General features: G+C 40.2%; 2 protein-coding genes across 2 annotated transcripts in view; both read left to right on the top strand.

Annotated features, from left to right (window-relative positions):
• The first annotated feature begins 668 nt into the window (after positions 1-668).
• Positions 669-9,735, top strand: LOC105558981 (cAMP-dependent protein kinase catalytic subunit PRKX). The gene is made up of 5 exons (XM_012006963.1): positions 669-2,392; positions 6,038-6,200; positions 8,221-8,484; positions 8,832-9,162; positions 9,330-9,735. The coding sequence occupies exons 1-5, from the start codon at positions 2,302-2,304 to the stop codon at positions 9,474-9,476; spliced, it is 996 nt and encodes a 331-aa protein (XP_011862353.1). The 5' UTR covers positions 669-2,301; the 3' UTR covers positions 9,477-9,735.
• A 252-nt stretch (positions 9,736-9,987) lies between these two features.
• Positions 9,988-14,907, top strand: part of LOC105558978 (sodium channel protein Nach-like) — a 5,942-nt gene continuing 1,022 nt past the window's right edge. The window contains exons 1-6 of the mRNA XM_012006962.1: positions 9,988-10,437; positions 10,626-10,842; positions 10,936-11,193; positions 11,289-11,439; positions 12,750-12,827; positions 14,288-14,512. Coding sequence (XP_011862352.1) covers positions 10,164-10,437; positions 10,626-10,842; positions 10,936-11,193; positions 11,289-11,439; positions 12,750-12,827; positions 14,288-14,512 — 1,203 coding nt within the window. The 5' untranslated portion in view covers positions 9,988-10,163. The remainder of the gene's footprint in view (positions 10,438-10,625; positions 10,843-10,935; positions 11,194-11,288; positions 11,440-12,749; positions 12,828-14,287; positions 14,513-14,907) is intronic.

Below are 14,907 nucleotides of genomic sequence, written 5' to 3'. Positions count from 1 at the left end.
ACCGCCCAATTCGAGCGCGTGGCGAGATGTGCGCATAGCAATATCGATCGCCAGGCGGTCACGTCTTACCACGCGCTCGAATTGGGCGGTAGGCCGGCCTAAGACAACGATTTTTAATAATTAATTATTCGTTAACTATTACGAAAATTGCAAAATGGTACAGGACTTTTCCGTTCATCTCGATCCGTTCTACCTTCTCAAAAATTTTGTCGGGTATGGAAAGACTCACCCTGTATATTCTTGCGTTTAGAATACATTTTCCCTCCATCTTACAACGCACGAAGTTGGCACCGCGATATTCGACAAAAGACGATACATAGTATCATTTTATTCGAGATTTTATAACTTTTCATTTGAGATTAAAATATTCCATTTTCTCTAACAAATATGATTGGCGCTATATCGATCCTATTTTATGACACATTGAAGTGAAAAAGCATCGGATCCGGAAATTTTTTCTGTGGGCGCAGGATCCCTCTCGAGCGAATCCCGACGAGAGAGGACGTATTCGCGGGGTTGACGCAACCACCTCTCGCTCGAAAATTAACTTGAAGCAAACCGATTCGTATTCCCGCGCCCGCTTCTCCCTCGGAGCGTCGCGCACGTCGCGCCGATCCTCCTCGAGATCGATCGCGGCTCCTATAAATCTCTCCGGCTGGATGGTACAGACGAGAGATGCTCGGCAAGAGTAAGCGCGAGTGGGCGCGAATGGGGGGTCAAAGGAAAGAGAGGGGGCAACAGAAGGATAGACAGCCTTTTCAGACCCCTCGGTGACCAGTTTAGCGCTGGTTGGCATCCGAACTGCGCGCCGCGCAGGGTCCAGGGGCTGTCCTTCGGGCCGACGTTTCGGAGCCAGTCCGACTGAGCGGTTCGACGAGGAAATGACGCGAGATAACTCCGCCGCGACGTGCTCCGCCGATCGCGGCCCTCGCCGTCAGGCAGACCGCATTGGCGTCAGTGCGGTCTGACGTTTCTGGCAAACGAGCGGTTCGATAAGCGATCGCTCACGTGCGGCGCTCAGCTGCCGCGTGTCAGCGTTAAATAACGTGTCACTTCCGCATCGTGGAATTGAAAAAAAGAAATAGAATCGTAAAACAATTAGAACCGCGAGAGACGCTTAGTCGAGCTTAGAACCAAGGATGATAGCTTTAGTCAGCGAAGTTACGAAACGTGCATGTGGGAACACGAAGTGAACGGGTTGAACGCTACCGTTCCGATTGCAAATACCACTCGCGCCGGTGCTGTACCCCACCAGAGCGGAAATCGCGGTAACACTTGCGTGACGCGTTGCGCGACCGCGCTTTTTTTTTCCTCAATGATATTCAATCGCAGCGCGGGAGAACCGAGCCCATAAAGTTCGCCGATGAAATCGTTGAACGCGTCGCTGCGCGTGGAAACGCGGGGAGCAAACTCGTTCCTCACCTTCAAACGTGCGTTTTACCGCGGCGCGCACTTGCCGGTGTAGTTAAGTGACACTTGTGAAATCGACGCACACATTTTCACCGCTCCGAGCGAGAGCCGCGAGAAGGGAGCCGCTCGTGGACACTCGTCCGACTCGCTTTCGAGCGGTGCGTTATGAGAACGCACTCCTCCCGAGAAGGACAGTACCGATCGCGAGGTGTTTTCCAATTCAAGGGAAGCCCAGGAAACGCCCGCCACCATCCTCGAACGCGATCAAAGTGCTCCGGGTGATCTTTATACGCTTATGAACTCGCGATCTTTACGTCGTAGACCAACGTCGTAGACGAAGTCATTTCCGGGAAGCCACGTTACAAGCTGAAGTCACAGAACGGCGAGGTACTTTCCAATTTGAGGAAAGCCCGTTATCATCCTCGAACGCGATCAAAGTGCTCCGGATGATCTTTGTACGCTTTTAAACTCGCGATCTTTACGTCGTAGACGAAGTAATTTCTGGGAAGCCACTTTACAAGTTGCAGTCACAGAACGGCGAGGTGCTTTCCAATTTGAGGAAAACCCGGGAAACGCCCGCTATCGTCTTCGAACACGATCGAAGTGCTCCGGGTGAACTTTATATACTTATAGACTCGCGATCGTTACGTCGTGGACCAACGTCGTGGACTGGCGTCGAGGAAGAAGTCATTTCTGGGAAGCCACATTACAAGTTGAAGTCACAGAACGGCAGACATGGGAGCGAGTCGTCGGTACGCGGTCTAAGAATATCGCGGTGTGGATCGTTGAACCAGGGCTTCCTTTCTTCTTTCCACGTGTCGAGGTGCCCGGGGGAAATAAATCAGAAACTTTCTCCGACGACGCTCTCGGCTCGACAGTACTTCGTAAACGATGTCGGGGGACACCACGTCCGACGACGAGGGATCGCAGGAGGATCCGCCGCGATATGACGTCGACGATTTGGAAATCATCAAGACTATCGGTAGGTTCGAATATATTATCCTGGCCGAAAACCCGATCGTGGTGTTTTACATTGAATTCTCTGCCTGCCTCTTCCCAAGTTTAATTTTCATTTTGTTTCAATCTCTGTTCATCAGCCGTGCGACGCAGTTAATTTTTAATCTATTCGTCTCTTTTAACTCTTTAATGTACTGACATGGTTTAATAATGTATTTTTTACATATTTTACATAGTTTTTCTGAACTACCAGTCGATTATGACAGCTCGGCCAAAAGATTTACATCGGTTTCTTCTCTACTTTTTCACCGAACAATTTAAAAGCACTTTCACCGTTTTGCCTAACTAAAATCGTGCAAATTGAATTTTAAACATTTATTGTTAAAATGTTGTATTGTACTGTAGTGCTACAGGTGATTTTAATTGGAATCGAAATGTTCAATAATCGTTATATATATACTATGAATTTGTTTTCACGAATTCATGTAATCATAATTTAATATAGTTTATTATATGATTCACTCAACAATAACCGCGTTATACTCTCATTGCTCAATTGTTATTTTTGTTTATATTATCGAGTTTTTATTTATTTATTTTATAATCCTTATTTCTTGTTGATATTTAAAATATTTTATCATCGCAAGCGTAAAGAATGCTTGAATTTGAATTGTACGAAAGTGTTATTTTATATTTGTTTCGCAGAGAATGTTAAATTCCGCTTATGGATGGTAAAAAAAAAGAAATTAAACTTGATAACGCGATTGATGCCTTTTGAAATACTGATACATTTGCAGAATTACAAATGCTTATATAAATTACAACTAGAGAAATTTCTCGCATTAATAAAATTACTGTTAGAAAGTTGTTAAATTCTGAGAGATAAACATGCGAGTGTCGGACACTTGTGCGGGAGTAAACAAAAGATAGAAACTCAGTTCGCGATAATCAAAATGTAACGCTTCGGAGCGAGGAAGTTGGGAAAGAGTAATGAACGAGAAGAAATCAAATTTGCCGTTTCCAAAGTGGGACACCAGAGAGTAAGATCGAGCATATATTTAACTGTTCGTTAAAGTCGGCATTACGTGAGAGAATGGTTCGGAAAATTGCAGGCGCTCGGCCATGAGCGAAACTCTCCTTTTTCCTCTCTTTGCAATTTCAGCCCCGGACGCGTTCGGGCTACTGAGTGGATCGAAATTTTTTTACGTTACTCCTCTCCCCGAGACCGCGCAGCTTACGGATTTCGGTGTCGCTCGGGCAATCTTCGCTCGAGACCACCGCGCGAGGAGACTGACGCCTCACCTAAATTCGCGCGAGTATTTAAAGCGTCCACGCCATCACCGGAAGCGCTTCGTCGTTTTACCGTTGACACCTGTTCCGAGTCATCGTTGGCATCGTCGCGGCGTCAGTAGACGACACGCATGTATCATGCCGACCCTGCTGCGCGGCCAATTTCGTCGCTACTCCACGCGAGATATTATACCTTCGTCGCGAGTGCGCGCGCGATATAAATGTGCAAAATCTCTCGCGGTGTCCGCTGCAATGTGACGGCCAATTTCGCGGTTTAATTTGGCCAAGGCTCATTGCATGCGCGCTAATTGGTCGCGGTACGTTAACCGGAACAACCGAGTCACCTGCATTCGTGGGAAAGTGCATTAAATAGACCGCGCTGCGCAATGCACATCGGACAAAAAGAACGTCGAGAGCGTTGATAATTAACGGTCACCTCGGTGGTCGCTTCAGCAGACGGAACATTTTGCGACAAACGTACTTGTTATTCATAAAATCGCGTTAAACATGAATCACAATATCGGCGAACTGAGAATCGAGCGAAGGACGTCTCATTAAATATGAAAATTATTTTTTTTAGTTTTAGATTTAGTTCTTAAATCAGATTAACTAGGGACAGGTTTTATTCGTTGGCTGCGCTTTTGTTTCCTAGCTTCTTTTCCTCTTTATTTCATTTTGTTATCACAACTCCTTGTACGGATACATCGATTATTTCTATTTATTTACTTTGTTATTTATTTATGTCAATTGTAATGTGGTCTCTTCACTGTATCTATTGCCTTGCTTAAGGGGATGCTGGAGTGATTCTGCACTTTCGCACCTTTTGCACTTAAAACTGTCTGTTTCGTGAAAAGATTTGTGTAATACACAAATTAAATGGCACGTGTACAGATGATCGAAAGCAGCTTGCTATTCCGGCTAAATTAAAGAACAATATGGCATCACTGAAACTAAGTTTGTAAGTCTAATAAAAAATAATAGTGAGCAACACACATACTACATGTACTGTATGTATGTGTTGCTCACTATTATTTCTTATTAGACTTACAAACTTAGTTTCAGTGATGCCATATTGTTCTTTCATTTGGCCGGAATAGCGAGCTGCTTTCGATCTGTACACGTAAGCCATTTAATTTGTATATTACACAAATGTTTCCGCGAACTGACAGTTTTTAGATTAGAGAGGTGCAAAAGTGCAGAATCATTCCAGCACCCCCTTAATATGTACGGAGAGAATTTTTTGTGAAAATTTATCCTGAAAATGATCGTGGGACAACACGGCATTTTGAAGAACTTCATAATATTTTTCTGAAAGTTTACAATACATTTTATTAGTAATTATTAGTAAAATTTCAGAAAATTCTTTGAAATTGCCGTGTTGTCCCACGATTATAATATTTTCAAGATAAATTTTAAAAGAAAATGCTCTCCGTATACACGTATACTTTTCATTTGATTATGATCACTCAATTCTTCTAGTTAACATTATCAATATCATTATGAATGACGGCTGATGAAGGCTCAGTGAGGCTCGAAATGTTCCGCAAATTATTACAGGCATGAATAAATTGAATTACATTGTTTAACTCCTGCTCGTTTATTGTTCGGTGGACATTTTGTATTAATAACATTGGCTCAAATATCATGTGTAAATAATTTCGCCGTTCAACTAAGGCTTCTACAAGATACCATTCAGTTATTTGTAGAAGTTTCAGAAATCGCAGCATTTTAAGGCGGATAGGTGATTAGCCAATCGCACTGTGCTCGATTTGAACGTCGCGACCCCAATAGAGGGGTGCGTACGGCAAGATACTCTCGGTGAGTTGCCACTTTCTTCCAAGAGGTCGAATAAGGGATCTCGGACTCGTAGATCAGCGCACATCTCTCTGCCTCACGATTCACGATATTGGAAAAAGAAAATTATTACAAAATAATTATAATTTATAAGTTATGGTACCTTTATGTTGCGCGTGTACAGTGATGGACAGAATGCTCGAAATACTTTTCTTTTTTTAATGAGTTGAACGCGTTTAGATTCAGGTTTACGTTCCAAAACATTTTCTCTGAGGGAAATTTTACTCGAGAAATAGATCGGAAACGCTCGAGATGGTTTCGGAATGGTCAACGAGTAAAATATTTCTTGGAGAAGATTTTGGAACGTAACTCTGTATCAAAACGTTCCTAAACTCATTTAAAAAAAGTGTTGCGACCATTCTGTCATCACTGTGCACCCCAATTGATATTTAATCTAAATATATAAATATCTAATGCCCGCTTTCACCAACGTTGTTCAACTTTAAGCTTAGCTTAGTTCGTTCGTTGTCTCGTTTAAGGTTTAAGGGAATCTAAATATATAAATAATAAATGTATACATTTTTAGGTACAGGCACCTTTGGCAGGGTAGTTCTCTGCAGGCATCACGGAACGTTTCTCGCTTTGAAAATTCTTTCTATGGTCGACGTGATCAGACTGAAGCAAGTCGAGCACTTGCGCAATGAAATTACAATCCTGAAGGAAGTGAAACATCCTTTCATTGTCAACATGTAAGTATTTCCGTCTGTTATTATTGAACAGAAGACATTACTTGAGGATGGTTGGCAATTACTCCCCGGCGACTTCAAGCGCGTTTGTTCGAACACGCGACGTAATCATTGGAGGGAACGAAGAAAGTGTTGCGTTTGTCGGTCAAGGAAAGAATTCTCGTAAAGACGATTTAACGGAAAGCGTAGCCAGGACTAAACAGATACGCACAAGCATTCGACTACGTTTGCGCCACGTCGCGATTAACAGCTGGACAGCTCTAATGGAAATAGCGGATAGAACGGAATAGAAGTGGATAGAAATTGCATCCGTCCGAATCGATTCCAATTCATTTCTATCATTACTATTCCGTCGGGAACAGAAATTCTATATAAATCAATCCAAATTCAATTCCAATCTTGTTTAAGAGGATCTTTCAGCCATCTTTTTTACCGACACAGTCAAATACAGTTTTTGTGCTTGTAATTCTTTTTACCCACACAGCAGAAAGATTGCAGGAAGATTGCAGAAATGTTACATTGCAAGATTGCAATATTGCGGCAACGTTGCGCAACATTGCTGCAACGTTTCTGGAGGATTGCAGCAACGTTGAAATGTCCGCCCTCAGAGAGATTGCAGTGCAACATTATAGCAACGTTGCAGTGCAATGTTTTTGGAATAATTTGTTGTTGTACATAAGCAGAGAATTTACTAATTACATCCGGGCCTTTTTCAATACATAGCAAGCTATTGCGAAGCAACCTAAGGAGGTTATGTCGCTTCGCAATAGATGGAGATTGCGAGCAACATCGCACTGATCAAGTGCTTAATAATTCGCGCATTATTGGTACCAACTAAAATAACATTATAAAATTTTCGTAATTAGAAACATTTTTTAAATAGAAAATATAGTATTTTTATTATTTTTGAAACATTGCTGCAATATTGCTATCGAAAGTTTGCAATTTTATATCCCTGCAAAGTCTCTGCAAGATTGCAACGTTTCTGCAATGTAACTGCAACCATCTGTGCTGTATGGGATAATGTATATTAAAATCATGTATTATTGTATGTACATACATTTAACACTGTGTGCTGTATATACATACAAAATACATTAATGGATATACATATTATGTACCATAATGTATAATCAAATCATGTATATGAAATATATGCATATGCATTCCATATACAGGATATCATTTTCACGTAATGGAGAAAAAATGCATATACATAGAATGTCTAATGTTTTTAATGTTTTGTTGTCTCTAGTGTATGCTGGTTTCATTTCGTATATATTTATTGTAGAATTCGTATATCAGGTAAATATTGTCGTCACGTGTACCAAAAATTAGTAAAATAAAAAATGTTTTCGTTTTTTATATAAAGTCGACCAGCAGAGTCTAGCTTTTGCTGCGCACTTTAATTCCGTAAAAGAGTTTTGCATTTCTATAAAGCCAATTAAACGATTACTTCTAACAAAGAATGTCGATAAAACAGACGGCTTCAGGATCCCCTTAACTCTTGAAATGGCATAAAATTTTAATCCATAAACATTTTTCACTTCTTTATTCATTGTAATGTTAAATTCTGGAAAAGATTTCTATTCTAACGAATCATTCTAATTACATTCCGCTTCAGTACTATTCTATGACGAAATCAAAATGAACTTTTATCCATTATTAAGCATAAAAAAGAATAAAGTATTGAAATGTGTCCAATCCATTTGAATCTTTCTTAATTCCAATCCATATATTAGACCAAGTGGAAACGAGAACGCCAAATTATCACATATATTCGAATTAAAATGAATAAGAAAGTTTTATTAGGTTCTACGTGAAAAAGGGATTCGAGAAATGACATTAAAATGGATGTCAGATTTTCTATCCATTTCTATCCACTTTTTCCACCAGGGAGAAGCGAGGGAAATCGATCCGCGCGCGTGGAGAACGCTTTTTCAATTAGCGGTGCGAAATCGAGATCTGCTCGCGTAACTGCTCCGCTCGCAAGCCTTATTTTCAGACCACGAACGTTTTTCAGGCTGTGGAGTGGCAGGGACGAAGCCAGGGTCTACATGCTGCTGGAGTTCGTGGCCGGCGGGGAGCTCTTCTCTTACCTGAGAGCGGCCGGAAGATTCGCCGGGCCCACGAGTTGTTTCTACGCGGCTGAAATAGTTTGCGCCTTGGATTATCTGCACAGCAAGCATATAGTTTACAGGGACCTTAAACCAGAGAACCTTCTCCTCGACAGTCAGGGCCACCTTAAGATCACCGATTTCGGTTTCTCCAAGAAACTCACGGATAGGCGAGTCATTTAACAGACTTAACTCAAAAATAAGATCTAAATTGACGATTGAAAATTTGCTTGCTGGCTTTAAAACAGGAAAGAAGTACGTGAGAATAAAATTAACAATAATTCACATAATCGAATGCTGTCTAATCTAATACTATTTTTTAGTTTTTCTTATTAACTCCTGTTCGAATTAAGTTTAAATTGCGTTGATAAAGACCATCTGTTGTAAAATAAGATCTGCAATGTCATGCCGTTTGTATATATCACGGCTAAACTTCACCTGTTACTTCTCGTAACGTGCTTCATGTCATAATAAAACATTGTGAAACCGCGGCTATAATTAACACGTGCATTTTTAGAACATGGACTTTGTGTGGTACGCCAGAATACTTGGCGCCGGAGATAATTCAAAGCAAAGGACACAATAAAGCCGTAGACTGGTGGGCGTTGGGTGTTTTAATCTACGAGATGCTGGCGGGATACCCGCCGTTCTTCGACGACAATCCTTTCGGGATCTACGAGAAGATCCTGAGTGGTAGGATAGAGTGGCCAAAGCACATGGACCCAATCGCAAAAGATCTCATCAAGAAATTGCTGATCGCCGACAGAACGAAGAGATTGGGTAACATGAGGCAGGGCGCTGAGGACGTCAAGAGGCATCGATGGTTCAAGCTGGTCGAATGGCCCCTGGTAATTTCAAAATATCGGTGTACTTGCTTTCGCGTGACGTACATGTGACGTAACGGCGAATTAAACAATGACAGGAGCTAAGGAAATTAATAATATATGTTACCGTACGCCTTCGCGTGATCTGTTGGAAGCGCAGCGACAGTTAAACGATCGATGAATGTCCACAGGTGCCGCAAAGAGCCTTGATACCCCCGATAAGGCCACGTGTGAAAACGCCGGGCGATGCAAGCTGCTTCGACGATTATCCTGAAACCGACTGGCGTTCCCAGCCGCCCTTGCCACCAGACCAACTAGCTCTATTCCAAGACTTTTGACAGCTGTGACGTTAAATAGTTGCGAATATTTTTACGCTCACAAATTCATCATTACTACGCTAAATAGAGACACTTAATTTGCGGTACGGAACAACCGTGGTCGCGATTCGGCGATTGACAATAATTAATTTTCCATTCTGTACATAGGGTAACTTTTTATATTTTGTTGCGTATTACTTATTTATTTATACGTGCTCCAAGCCAGATGTTCCGTTTTGTTGTTTTCGTGAGATTCTGTAAATAAAGGTTAAACAGTCAATTTTACGTGTACTTTTTACTGTTCAACTTATCTGTTTCTCCATCAAGAGTCATAAAGTACATATTGTGTCGCCGTGCTGTACTTTAAATACTTTAAATAGAATCGATTTATACTTTTAATCGCGGTCATCGGAAAATAAATATATTTAAGGTACTGCGTTTGTCACGATTATCAGACTTACCATCATCTATATTTTATTAATTTTACAAAACGTGATAAATTATTTAAAGCCAGCCTTGGCACGCTATGTTTGCATGCTTGATCGCAGCAACACAACTTTCTACGTGAAGCGATTAAATCAACGTGATTCTGATCGAACAATAGTATAAAGCAACCCATCGTGGAAGAAGCATTATCAAGCACACAGTCTCTGTGAAATATTTTCTAAGCAGTGAATATCAAAACTACGAGTTTTCGACGGCAGCACGATGTTAAATACTTTACAGCATAGACAACATACAGTGAAGAAGATTACGGTGAATCATATAGACGTCTCGAAGAAGAACAAAGAATTATTCGACTTCCCTAAATTGTATAATCGGTCGGCAGTAAAAACTAAAAGAGTAATTGCTCAGCAGCTCTTGCAAGAATATCTGTATAACAGTTCGGTGCATGGCATGAAGTACTTCAGTAAATTGCAGATAAAATCCAGCATTATCGGAAAGCTCTTTTGGACTTCAATCATGATTTGCAGCTTTGTGTGTAGGTAACAAATGTATAGCTATACACAGATAGAATATCATTGTAACATATATTTGCATCTTTCGATTACGCGAACGTTCCTTTGAAACGATAAATGCGGATGAAAGCAAATGAAGACATTAACTAGCTGTAGTACTTATTGTTAGTGTATACTGAAATTCGTCAAATGTAAGTGACACTCTTTTTAGTTTTAACTTTGATGCTCCAGAAATTCTGGACGCGGTACAGCACCAATCCGACCCGCAGCATCATTCGATCGTTTCATATCCCAATATTTAGAGCCCCCTTCCCAGCTCTTACCATTTGTCCACTGATACCGCCGATGTCTTCGAGACGCAGAAAAGTATTTGAAAGTTTACGTTTACCGCACGGTATGAGTAACGCTACCGGGAGATTTCTAGTCAGGTACATGTATTTTTTTATTAAAACGCTCCCAATTGTGCAATTCTGCAAGAAAACAACTTTTCGAGGACTCATAAGATATGAAATTTCTTTTAGATACGGACCCGCATTTGCGAATGAGAATGCCCCTGGTGGTAAAGCACATTTGAAGGACTTGAAGTCATTGTTAAAGCTAAATAATATGTCGCTGATAGATTTAATAATAGCCTTGCGACCTTGCGAAGACATATTTGAATCCTGTGCGTGGAACGACGTTAATATGAATTGCAGCGAGCTGTTCAAAGTATCTTACACTTTCACAGGTATATGTTGTTCTTTCAACTATCTTCTTGAAGATTACATACAAAATGGCAGGTAATTATATCTAATTACGTAGTTTACACAGAATTATATAGCATACGCAGTTATTATTATGGGGCAATTGTCTCGTGACTTTGTTTCTGTTAAAGTAATACGGAAAACCTCAAGAATCTTCTTACAACCCCTCTGTACGGCCCAAATTCCGGTCTTACGATTCTTTTAAACCGAAATTTTTTGGTCGAGGATGACCCCACGGAAGAAAAATATGTAAAATATTCAACAAATTCCGTCGGTCTTGTGGTACAAAATTTATTGATATAATCCCTGCTGAAAATACCCGATTCAAACCGATAGATATCGCATTGATTTCTATAAAAATTAATCGGTTTCAATTCGATATCAATCGGGCCAATCGGGCACCGGATTGGTGGAAATGCAAGATCAATCGGATTCAATCCGTAATCTGATTCAATCCGGTATTTCCAGATAGAATTGAAGCAGTAACAATCGGTTTCTATCGGATTTTCTGACGAAGTCTGTCAATCGTTATTAATACAACTTTTCCGGATTGACTTGAATCCGCGCCAATCGGTTCCAATCGGCGAATTTAAATCTGAATTGTCTATTCCCAGTCAGAAATGACTCGTCGATCGACATCGAAACGACGTCATATCGACATCGAAACCGTCATATTGACGTCGATTCGACATCATTTTGACATCGATCTACGAGTCATTTCTGACTGGGTTGTTTTTAATACAACTTTTCCGGATTGACTTGAATCCGCGCCAATCGGTTCCAATCGGCGAACTTTTATCACGGGTTGAAACCGATAGACGCGGATCAAAATCTATCTGGAAAGTCCTGATTGAACACGATTCAAATCTGACCCTATCCGCGTCAATCGGTATATTCCGCATCAAGAATCCAGATTCATGCGGATTCAAAATTTTCAATCGGTTTTAATCGGGTATTTTCAACAGGGATGTTAACGTTTTTTTAATAAATATTTAATTATATTTCTCGTACATTAAAAAAGAAAATAAGGTAAAGCTTTACTTTACAAAAGTAAATCTCCTTTTCGCAAAAATATAACCTTACCTATGTATTCCACATCTGAGGTGCGGGTTATACCTCACTTCGCATAGCAGTTGTAGCAGAAAGCTACAAACCCACTCATTACAAACAAGTTATTTAACTTATTTATCAAAAGAAAAGAGCAAGGTATAATCCACACCTCAGATATGAGATGGGTATATTTTTGGAAAGTATAAAACCACCCCATAGGAGAAGCGAAACCCATTGCATATTACACATAAGTATAACATATTCTATCAAACGTTTTATTCATTAAATTTTGTCTATTGATAACTTTTTAATAAACAATGAACGACCGCCGACTAAAACCTTTTAAGGACTACTCAGGACCTTGACATATGTCAAGGTCAAAGTTATCAGCGAGCTGTTAAAGTGAAGATTTACCATAAATTAAATTAACGATTGTCAGTCGGAAAGCTTTGCCATTCAAATTTCTTTGAATACATTAAATTCTTCAAATTCATCCAATTTATTCAAACAGCATTAATTATTTACTTTTTTCTGTGAGATAGATGTTCCCTCATCATCCTCTGGAATATGTCACCACCTTAGCTACTAGACAAATTCTACAAACCGAACAAGAATTACAGGTAATTATACAGGGTGACCATATGGAATAATTTTTTTTAATTACCCTTTTTGCAGGGTTGGGAAAGTTACTTCATAAAAGTATCTGGTTACAGTTTTTTCGCTAAAAGTGTAACTAGTTGTAGTTACAAGTTACCAATTCTGAAAAGTAACGCGTTACAAGTTACAATATTACTCAAAAGTAACGAATTACTTTGCAGTTACTTTCTTGCAATAAAACTAAAAATATCAAATCTGCATTTGAATTGTAAAGCATCGATAAAAGCGTTTATGTGCAAATGTACGGTCTAATCACTAACGCGATCTGTGGAGGTTTAAAATATATACAGGGTATCGGATTCGGTTTGGACCACTCCAAAGATTATAGTAGATTGGATCAAACTAAGAAGAAAAGTTATATACCATTTTACAAAATCCGTAATTATTATCGCGTAATTAAGAAAAACGTCTGAGCCAATAAGTGCACGGAGGAGCGGAAGGTCGGACTCGGCAGACATGCAAAATGGTGTATCTGTTGACATCTCTAAGATCCGATAGCGAGAAGTGGAGTCACGCATCGATCGATGAGAGACGTTGGCGAGCGGGGAGCGGTGAACGGGCGAACGTCGCGCAGCGAGCGAACACGCGACATATGACACCGCGCCGAAAAAGTTTTTCTGGTGAAAGGAGAATAATACACCATTTTGCATGTCTGCCGAGTCCGGCCTTCAGCTCCTCCGTGCACTTATTGGCTCAGACGTTTTTCTTAATTACGCGATAATAATTACGGATTTTGTAAAATGGTATATAACTTTTCTTCTCAGTTTGACCCAATCTACTATAATCTTTGGAGTGGTCCAAATCGAATCCAATACCCTGTATAAAGGTACTATTGGGGATGGAGATAAAGTAACGAAGTTAAGTTAGATTTACGAAAAAAAAGTAACTTCGTTATAAGTAACGAGAGTTACTTCCTAACCCTGCCTTTTTCGAACTTTTATCCCAATTACCTTTCGAATAGATTAATGTATCAACCTCCACTCGACTCGATAACTATTGCGAATTTTGCAACGCGGCTTATGACTTTTCTTCTCAGTTTAACTCAATCTACCACTATTTTACAATTGGCGACATTTTTATCAGACACCCTGTATATTTATTGTAGAATTCTCGTATCAAGCAAATATTGTCGTCAAGTGTACAAAAAATTAGTAAAATTTTTAATGTTTTTTCGTTTTTTATATAAAGTCGACCACTATGGTTTAGATTTTGCTGCGTACTTTAATTCCGTAAAAGAGTTTGGCATTTCTATAAAGCCAATTAAAAGATTACTTCTAACAAAGAATGTCGTTAAAAACAGACGGCCTTAGGATCCCCTTAACTCTATTAATTTATATTCTCTTTAGTAATATTACGAAAAAATGTTTGATGGAACATTTTCCAAGTATTTCATATAATATTTGATTGCTCTGCCATGATCTAGATCTCCGTAACTCCATTTATCAAGAAAAAGCTTGAAGGGTACTACGAAGAAAATTCTCGCGGTGAATTGGTTCCGAATTGTGCAGACGAGAGTACTAAACTAAAGTATTTTCCCTTATATCGATATTCCAACTGCTTTACCAGCTGTTCTATCGAGGCTGTTCTGCAAGCCTGTAGTTGTGTGCCATATTACTACACGCCTGTAGCCAAGAAATATTCTTTAAAAGTAACTTAAAAATTTTTTAATGAAGTTCTTTAACATGCTTCGGATTTTACAATAAAATCATGGTATATATTGTACAATATACAGGGTGCTACGCAACATATTGACTTCCGGTCATGGGAAGGTAGAGGGGACTTAGATAAACAGAAAAGTATTGTACTATTTTGCGCTTGGACGAATAGTTATCGAGATACGAAATTTTAAAAATCGCCGTATTAGCCCAACCTACTGGCGAATGTAAGCGCGCGGTGAGATGCGTCGGCCTAGCGGCCCCGCTCGAGGCGGTGTGCGGCGAGGAATAGAATGGCGGTGCGGGGTGAGAAGTAGGGAGGCGAGGCGCGCCGCTGCCCGTCCGCCGCTTACGCGACCGCTCGCACGTCTCCCCGCGCGGGGCCGCT

This window comes from Vollenhovia emeryi, unplaced genomic scaffold, assembly GCF_000949405.1.
Source record: "Vollenhovia emeryi isolate VEMERY1.0 unplaced genomic scaffold, V.emery_V1.0 DF939296.1, whole genome shotgun sequence".
Taxonomy (NCBI): Eukaryota; Metazoa; Arthropoda; class Insecta; order Hymenoptera; family Formicidae; genus Vollenhovia; species Vollenhovia emeryi.
This window is presented reverse-complemented; position numbering and strand designations above follow the sequence as displayed.